This window comes from Aythya ferina, assembly GCF_964211825.1.
Source record: "Aythya ferina genome assembly, chromosome: Z".
Classification (NCBI taxonomy): Eukaryota; Metazoa; Chordata; class Aves; order Anseriformes; family Anatidae; genus Aythya; species Aythya ferina.
The window spans coordinates 47030620-47040707 of record NC_140299.1 but is presented as its reverse complement, the minus strand read 5'-3'; the positions used below and the strand labels follow the sequence as shown (position 1 = coordinate 47040707).

Below are 10088 nucleotides of genomic sequence, written 5' to 3'. Positions count from 1 at the left end.
TTATCATCCTCTTAATATCAGCTTTATGTAAAGAGTCTTTGTTAGCCTAAGTTCAAGCTTAACACATTTTAATTTAGAAGGAATTATGTAATGTTGATCAAGTTTTAGTGTAATATCCAGAAATGCATTTTTCCCTAAAAAAAAAAAAAAAGTGATGCTGAAGGGGAAAAGGGGAAAAAAATGCCCTGGAAGTTTTAGTTACAGTACTATGGAAAGTTCTACCAAACTAACATAAGTACTTCCAGGTAGATTAAAATCTGATTTGAAAAATACTACCCATAATATCCAATCATCGATGTAAGGACACAAATCAATCTATCTGGAAAACATTCAGATTCACAGAAGGTAGCATATATTTGAAAGGTTTTGGAAAGAGAGTCAAGCAGTAGACAGGTGCTTGCCTTATTTATTTAGGAATAGGAAGGTCACTTTTTTCATTAATGTATGTGGCTTACGCTTTTACAAGTGGCAGATATATTGCTTTTGTTAGGGTTAGGGAACAACATCTAAATAAACGATTACTATTGACGAGAAACAAATAAATTGCACTTGTCTATTTAGTCAGCAGACTGCATGTTATCAGTAGTATGTACATCTGAAGGATTCACCAAATCAGTTTTACCTAATACTTCCATAGAGCACTATATAGCCTTCCACTAGTTACCCAATTATTAATTTACTTTGAAACCCAAATCATTTGTCAGGGAAGTGTTTTAGGTACATGGGAGAAATAAATCTCTTCTCTTTTTTATACTTGGCTATCCAAATGCTTTGAAAAATATTCATTCTGTGAAAATTCTTCTACATAACTAGGAAAAACAAAATAAAAATTTTCACTTCAAAATACAAGGAAAAAATATCCCTCTCATCTACTGAACTATTTTTCTTGCTTGGGTATTGCAATGTGTTAGACAAAACAAGTTTTCAAAAGATTAGTGCTTCTTTCTTTACTGCAAGTTTTCCCTCACTGAAGACACCTATCACAACTAAAGTAATCTGGTTATACTAACAGGCCCCAAAATATTATTCCTATAAGAACTAGTTCAGAAATGCAAATCAAGAGCCATTTCTATGATCTGTGATACTTCTCACTATACACAATAGTGAAAAACTTCTCGCTTGCCCGTTTCTATTAAAAAATCCAGAGTACATATTTTCAGCAGAATTGGGAATAAATATGGAAAATGGCTTTCTTTTGCTACTACGTCTGCTGATTAAAGTAAAATGTGTCAACAGCTAACACAGGTGATCTTGGTTACACTGTTATCTTGGTTAGCTCTCATATTATACTTCATTTAAAAAAAGGGATGAACAAACAAGATCGTGTCCAAAAACAAACTCTCATGTCCGTAAATAAATCATAGCCAAACAATAATATAAAAAGGTGTCACTTTCTAATAGAAAAGGTGTAACTGGCCTACTTACTGGAATCAGGCATAATGCGAAGGTCACCTTCTTTATAATCATCTAAAAGTTGGTACATGTACAACACAGGATCTTTCTCATAGGTAATATAAAACCACGTGTTCATAATAGGAGCTCGAGCCAAAACCATCCCCCTCCATTCATCTTTTGAGCCATCCTCTGTCTCAAACATATGTTCGACAGCTTTGCCAATCATTGTGTCTGCCAGGTGGGCATCACTAATCCGAGATGAAGCTGAAATGACAGCATTTCATAAGTACATTCATAAAACAATTTTTCACAATTCACGAACAAGTTTGATTGGAAGTTATTTAATTCATATATAAAAAATGCTGTCCATTCCAGAGAGTTTACTATTGAAGAAAAGCAGAAAAATGGAGTTATTAAAATAATAAAAACATTGTATTGCCCAAGAAGAAGTAATTACAAAAAAAGGTAAAGGAAGAACAACTGAGGATACAGCAATGAAGACTTTTTGCATTTTAACTAGGTACTCGACAGGGAGAAGGGCAGCCAGCCAAGAAGAGTACGGAAGACCAAACAGTTCTATGAAGTTTTTAATGGAAGTTTTTGGACTGGTTCTCCTCTAACACCACTCTAAAGACAACTTCTGATTGGTCTGCAGTCCTAAGAAATATCAGCTTAGTCCTTTCGTGGGTTAGGAATTAACTAGGTTAAATACTGAACTCTTTTGTTTTTGTTTGAAAAAACTTGCAGTTTAATAATCCAGTACTAACTGTGACATTTATTAAGTAACGTTATTAATCAAGTTATTTTACTCTGAAAGCATTTCCTCCTGTTATTAGAAACACTTAGCGGAAGAAGTACATGAGAAAAAATATCAGACACACAGAGCAGACAATATAACCAAAATGTCTTACATTTCAAATTTTTAACAGAAATACCAAAGCTAACTTTTCATAAACTCAAAGTGTAAAACCCTAAACAAAAACTGCAGAATATACTGCACACTATTTAAAGACAAGAGATACCACTGTACTCACTGGTATCATCAAATCTTTGTGAAATCAAGAAAATTTAAATAGAACATTTAGATTACCTCCCATGTGACAAAAATGCATTTGACTAATGTAATTTAAATAGTCAGATGTTATCTTGGAGATGTTGTGAAAGATTAGTAGAGAACATTTAATAGTAAACGTCCGTTTGTATGTATCTAGGAAAAAAACCAACACTTACCAACTCTGTCTGGAAGGACTTCAAGTGCTGAAACTCTTTCATCCTTGTGCAGTTCTAGTCCATACACACAATCAAATCCATCATACTTTATAAGATAAAGAGAGGGATTTACAGGAACTTGATCGAGAACTGTGCCCTTCCATTGTGTTACAGGTCCACTCCCTTCTTTCCATCCATGCTGTATTCTGCAGCCTACAATGTTTCTTCGTGGCTGAGAAATAGGTTTGCTTGGTCCCACATTGTTTCTATGCTTTCTGTACACAGATACAAACATAATATTAAACAAGTACATATCCAAAATTCTATTCCAGACAACAAGTGTATACTTTGTTTTAAGGAGATATAAAGCATATCATACTATTGGGAAAAAAAAAAAAGGAAGTAGTGGAACACTTTTGACATGCTTCAGAAGGTCAGTTTCGTAAGTGTCCTTTCTAAAACTAGTTTGCTTAAGAACTAAGTTGCAACACTGAATGTAAAACTCACCTGAACAGGTCTCAAAGCACAAAGTTACCTGACAGTATTACAACTTTACTACCTCGTTGCTTTCTCTGTACAATAGTATTCCCTTATCCTGGGGGAAGAAATTGGTGGATATAACTGGTGGTTGACTAAAATTCTTCCATGGCTTTTTTTTTTCCTCCTGTTACTTGTGGTTTCAATTTAGGTTCCTTTTACACTTACATATATTTTTAACTTCAAGACATGTCAGAAACAACATTCCTCTAGCATTCCTTTTTATTGCAAAACAAGAAAAATGATGTGCAACAGTAATAGCAATAGATGTGATACTCTTTAACATAGTAGAATGATTCAATGTATTTTTCTGTTTTTCCTTTGTATTTTCATGGAATTTGCATGGCAATTTCTGTTGAGTATCACTTGTTCTAATCAGTGGGCATGTAAGCTGGCTTGAAATTTCAAACCACAGAAAGCTTTATACAAAGCTTTATTATGCAGTTATTAAAAACATTAATTGACAGTTTTAAAAACAAATAAAGAAGCATCTGAACATTTTAACAGCATACAGGTGATAAAAAAAAATATTATTTCTATTTTAGCATGTTACAATACGGACATTAATTCCTAAAATGATTACTTAGAGGGTTGCCTGATCAAAATTATTGTGAATGTCAACTAGTTCTAAAACAAGTTTTTGGATTAGTTACTACTAGTACAACACTTCATTTAAATGACAGTCAAATATGCACACCACCAGCATTCTTAAAAGCAACATGGAAAGAATGAATACCAATTGCGAAAATAAAAAAGTATTGTTGCCTAGATTAGAGACACTAACCATAGATAAGTCTCTAGAAATGACGAAAGCTCACATGTATGATATGAATCCAAAAACGACCAGAAACAGTCATAACAGTGAAATCTCACTCTTAGAGTAATGATATATAACTGTATGATATAAATATTTCTATGCATACGAACATATAGAAATCATACATCAAATACATAGAAATACATAGAAATCAAACTTTATCAAAAATAAGATGTATCATTTTTTCATCAGCTTGTCCCACCTCCAGATGAATTTCTTAGCAGTAAGTTCCATAGTATTTGTCAAAATGCCCCATTGTGACAATTGGACTTTTTCAGGATAACCATGTTGTGTTTGTACTCCTAACTTTGAGAGCACAAATTATAAACTCTGCCAGTTAACTGATACCTTCCCATGAAACTGGTTATAATTTTTATGCAGAAAATAGAACACATTTTCAAATTCTTGTTCTTACTTTTTTTTTTTTTAGTGTCAGTCATGCTTTACTATGAATGACCAAATGAAGGAACTAGTTCTTGTCATTGAAATGAGTTTGTTTTACATGCAACTAATTTACTTAGTTCTAATGAATCAGCCTTCTATTTTGAGACAGAATAAAGCAAACTAAAGGTAAAACAGCTCATTGAACACTGACATAATAATGTCACAGTTTTTGACAGTTTGTCTATGTTGCCAATTACCTGATTGTTGAAAAGGGTAAAATACACGGTTTATTTTTGACCTCACAGTTGATTTTACTTTCTGACTGTAAAGCGTAACCCACTTTAATGTTTAAACTGTAACAAATGAGAAGCTTCACAGACATTTTAAAGAATATGATGGAAAAACGCTACAGAAGAGAGTTCAGACTGGTAACTACCTTTTAAAATGCCTCACAGAGCAAAAAGCACGAGGTGCACAATTGCCAGTCAAGCAATCCAGGTATACCTGCAGTTCAAGTTGTTTTTGAGGGCTGTCCTACTTACTGAACAGCCATTCTTTTTCACTTGCAGTGGTTTTTAGTGGGAAAAAAAAAAAAAAAAGAGATCTTTAAACAAGTAAATTGACAAGGAAAATCTACTTTTTCTTGCATCTGAATATGTGATAAGAGAGTATAGCTTCCTAAAAGACAATAGGTAAAAGCTACCAATGTATTTTCATACAAGACAACAGTAGTCAACCCAAATCTCCTCAAGCGTACACTGTCTTGCTGATACACCAAGTAATACAAATGTACATAACCTTCTGAGATGATATACCTGGAAGACCCAAAATGTTTTACTTCAATTTTATTAAAATTATCCTTAAAAATACCACAAAGATTTCCTCAAAGTTTGATGTAAGTTTTCCTAGATATGTGAAACCAGAAAACAGCAAGTCCTGGAAACAGCTCTTGACACATCAGATATGTCCTCATCGTAAATGGCCCTTCAGTCCCCAAGGGTTTCAGATCCTCTTCCTTATCTTGAAGGCATTATGCTGGTAAACAAAACCTAGTTATGTGAAAAGGTTTCATTATCAAAACCAGATAATTCATAAACTTGCTAGAGACTACACAGGTAGAAAGAAACCTTCATAGGTTTTGAAGCTGTGTTTAGATGGTCCTTATACAGACTTATTTGGCAGCTGCCACCAAGAAACCAATGTAGTGCAAAATTACTTAGGACTGGTAGCAGAAAATCATTGCCTTATGGTTGTACTTAGAAGACAAATGGGCATTTATAAAAGGAGCATGGCGATTCCCACTAATCTAAAGTTGTCCATTTAGGTATTTTATTTTAATTATTTTTGTGTTGATGTTCATCTCAGAGAAACACCACAGGGTAGAACTAAGGAAAAAAAACAGCAAAGGATGAAAGAAAGCCATAACTCAGAGTTTGCAAAAAAGGCACAACTGAAAAAAAAAAATCTGGGAAGAAAATGCTAAAATAGTGTTGGAGCAGCACAGTAAAAACAGTCAGTAAAATTTCAGTCTTTCATGGTGTAAAGTAGAAAAGTTATTAAAAATAGGACACAGACTTACTACAATTGTGACCTTACTACAGACAACCAGCAAAAGCAGAATGGCAAGAATTGTTATTTACTTTTCACAATATTAAGACTATGAGGCACATCAATCGAGGCAGAAGCCTTAAGGTATTTTCCATTCTCCTTCAAAAGCCGTAATTCAGTTGCAAAATTCATCTTATGATGCTGCAGGAGCCATGAATGCAAGTTAAAGTGGGCTCAGAAATTCAAAAGGCTAGGCTCATCGCTAATTAAACAGTAGGTACAACCTGTGCACTGAGGTCCTTGAATTGTCAACTACACAACATCTGGGCAGCATATGAATAAAGGACTGTTTTTATATGTACTCTAGTACTCTTTCCTTACGCAAAGAAGGTGGAAAGAGAGTAAGATCTGAGACACTACTGACTGATCTGACACCAATGACATCAGCTTCACATTCAGAGATCATCACTACCCACTGACAGAGCATTTGGAAGAACTGTCCTTTTGTAACTGACCTATAGCCATGGGAACCCTTCCCAGACAGCTCAGCAATTAACTACCACATAAGAGTTCAGAAGACTATCCTGTGCTGCTCATTTTATCACTTCTTTGATTACAGAATCACGCCCTCTTCCATGCTCTCAGCTCCTCCTTCTGCCACAAACCTTCAGAAGCCTGTTAAAATCTGCCCTGCCCCCCCCCACCCCCCCAGGCATTCAAGTGCCAGTAGGCTTGTTCCTTATTCTTTAAGTGAGGAATGTAAAAGTCACCTTAACTAAATCAACAACAAAGCATGCATTACTAACTCATAGTCTACTCTAACAGCTCAGAGTAGTATTAGCATACATTTTTAGTCTTTAGTATCCACTAGCTTACTGTAAACTACACATATAAACAATTCTCTACTGTCTCTCATTCTCTGAGGAATCAATGAGCAGCACGCATCTTGGTTTGTTACACAACACCTTTACTAAATGATTCACAAACAATGGAACTAGGCTAAATTAACATAAAGCTAAACTGGATGGTTAAGTTAAATGCTCATCATCATGTCATATAGCCTTCATGCTAAGAAATATATAGCCTATTTAGGTATTTAAAAAGTGTATATCAACACAACAGTAAAGACAAATCTAGCCACCCTCAAGTACAAAAGGCAACCCACCTCTGATAGTCTTCCCATCATATACTCCTTTCTCTGAGCGGTTGAAAAAGAACAAGAAAAATTAAGTTTTAACCAACTCTACCTGCCTCTAGACAAATAAATGTTTCTGTTTGCCTTCTATGAAGATAGACAAGAATGGATAATGATGAGTTGGTGGAAGGGATTAGAGTAGTTTTATATCAGGTGTTGTCTCTGGGAAACAATTATCAAATAAGTTAATCATAGAAAATGCACCTGCCAGACAAATCGATTTGGATTGATGCATGTTCTATACCATCATTATAGGACTTTACACTTCAAATGCAACTAGTAACATTTTAATAAAGTTTTTAAAAAGTTTCACGCTTAACCAGCCCAGATTGCTCCCACCAGAGATGCAGCCATATACACCTCGCTGTTCAACACTGAGATCAGTCATGTCTGGAGTACTACCTCTGTTTTCTCACAGCTACACACCAACATTCAGCTGCTGCTGCTATTTAAATATGTTGAACGGGAAACAATGCATGCTGCGAATGTATAGTATAAGCAGGTATCCTTCACACACAAATAGCAGCCTTCTCACAGAAGTACTTCAGTATGTTCTTTACTTTATCAAAATGAAAAATGCCCAGTTTCTGGCTTGCAACTGCTTCAGATTTCCAAAGTAATTATAAAATTCTTTTCACAAGACAATTTCAAAGTAACATTGAAAATGCTGTTTAAAACTCCATTAGTGGATTAGTCTTTCCTATGACCCTAAACACGCATACAGACTGAATACTATTCCATAAGATTTTCAGGAAAAAAAACAGAACAATACAGATATATTTCTAGAACAAACCTTCAAGTTACTGACAGCTATGCTTTTGTAAAAATAATGACAACTTACTTGTGGGAAGTTCTTTTCTTCATCATGCTGGCAGAGACTCCTGCATGACCTACAACATAAATGATGACGAAATTATTGAAAAATAAAGCGTGTATACAGTGTCAAAGAAAGTGAGCTTACGTAAGAGTTTTCCTTTTAAGTGCCAGAATGTAAACTATCCAAACGCTTCACGTTGTGATCGATCAATCAACTCCCACAATGGGAGAAAGATCTGCAGAAACAGACAAGGACTACAAGCTCATTAATTTTGGGGAATGAGCTAACCACAATAGATACAAAGAAAGCTGAATTTAACACAACAGGGACCTGAATTGTGTTTGTTCTAAAAGAAAGGCCACCACAGTTGAGATGATCAACTCCCTACAACAGTTAAGAGAATCAATTGACTGTGTAACTATTCATCTTTGTGTTAATGCAAATGAATGCCTTTCTGAGTTAGCCAGACCAGCACAAGGGAAGTATCCGTGTGGTTCAGCCTACAGAACATATAAAACAGCAATGAATGAAAAGCAGATTAACAAGCCTTTCATAATAACTAATACAGCGAAGATTCTGTTTACAATTTCAGGCTGTTATGAGACTGAGTAACTAGAACAGCAATTAAATCACAGAATCATAGAATTGAAGGGGTCAGTAGGGACCTTGAAAGATCATCGCGTCCAACCCCGCTGCCAAAGCAGGTTCCTTAGAGCAGGCTGCCCAGGTAGGCGCCCAGACGGGCCTCAAGTATCTGCAGAGGAGACTCCACAGCCTCCCTGGGCAGCCTGTCCTAGTGCTCCATCACCCTCACTCTGAAGGAGTTCTTTCACATGTTGGTGCAGAACTTCCTGTGCTCCATCTTGTGGTTATTACCCCTTGTCCTGTCCCCACAAACCACTGAAAAGAGGTTGGCCAAATCCCTCCGTTTCCCACACCTCAGGTATTTATACACATAGAGGAGATCCCCTCTCAATCTTCTTTTCCCCAGCTTGAACAGACCCAGGCCTCTCAGCCTTTCCTCATAGGGAAGATGCTCCAGGCCCCGTATCATCTTTGTGGCCCTCCGCTGGACTCTTTCCAGGAGATCCCTGTCTTTTTTGTACCGGGGAGCCCAGAACTGGACACAGTACTCCAGGTGACGCCTGACCAGGGCAGAGTAGAGGGGGAGGATCACCTCCCTTGACCTGCTGGCCATGCTCCTTTTAATGCACGCCAGGATCCCATTGGCCCTCTTGGCCACGAGGGCACAGTGTCGGCTCACGGTCAACCTGATCCACCAGGACCCCCAGGTCCTTCTCAGAGCTCCTCTCCATCAAGTTGTCCCCCAGTCTGTACTGATATGTGTGGCTGTTCCTTCCCACGTGCAGGACTCTACACTTGCTCTTATGAGCATCTTTATAAGAACTATTAACAGGAATTCAGAAACAGTAACAAAAGTGCAATTAGAAACTCAAGAGTAATTGAGACTTGACTACAACTAAACAAACTTTTTGACCATATCATTAGCTACCTCTTCTGTGTATGAGACGGACATGAATGATTTATACTTAATGTAACAAGATTGTTTATTAAAAATAAGGGAGTGTTTTGTTAAAAACAATTATTAAAAAATAAACCTGTTCTCACAATGGAACTTCATCATCAGAACAGGAATACACATTCATGTAGTACACTATCATAGACTCATGCATTGGTTTGGGTTGAAAGGGAGCTTAAAGACCATTCAGTTCCACCCCACCTGACATGGGCAATAACACCTACCTACCACTAGATCATGTTGCTGCTCAAAGCCCTATCCAACGTGACCTGGGACACTTCTAAAGATGGGGCATCCACTACTTTGCAGTACTCCAGGTGGGGTCTCACAAGAGCAGAGCACAGGGGGAGAATCACCTCTTTCATTCTGCTGGCTACGCAGCTTTTGATGCAGCCCAGGATGCAGGTGGCTTTCTGGGCTATAAGTGCATGTTGCTAGCTCATGTTGAGCTTTTCATCAACCAGCACCCCCAGGCCCTCAGGGCTGCTCCCAATCCATTTTCCACCCAGCCTGTGTTTGCACTTGGGATTGCCCTGGCCCAGATGCAGGACCTTGCACTTGGTGTTCTTGAACTTCAAGAGGTTTGCATGTTCCAATTTCTTGATCCTGTCCAGGTCCCTCTGGATAGCATCCCTTCCCAATATGT

The 10088-nt window shown here is 37.0% G+C and overlaps 1 protein-coding gene across 4 annotated transcripts in view; it reads right to left on the bottom strand.

Annotated features, from left to right (window-relative positions):
- Window positions 1–10088, bottom strand: part of SPIN1 (spindlin 1) — a 56828-nt gene that overhangs the window by 4890 nt on the left and 41850 nt on the right. For all 4 annotated transcript variants that reach the window (XM_084504761.1, XM_084504758.1, XM_084504759.1 and 1 more), the window contains 3 exons: window positions 7927–7975; window positions 2626–2879; window positions 1426–1659 (listed from right to left, as the gene is read on the bottom strand). In XM_084504761.1, the coding sequence (XP_084360887.1) occupies window positions 1426–1659; window positions 2626–2879; window positions 7927–7975 (537 nt within the window). The remainder of the gene's footprint in view (window positions 1–1425; window positions 1660–2625; window positions 2880–7926; window positions 7976–10088) is intronic.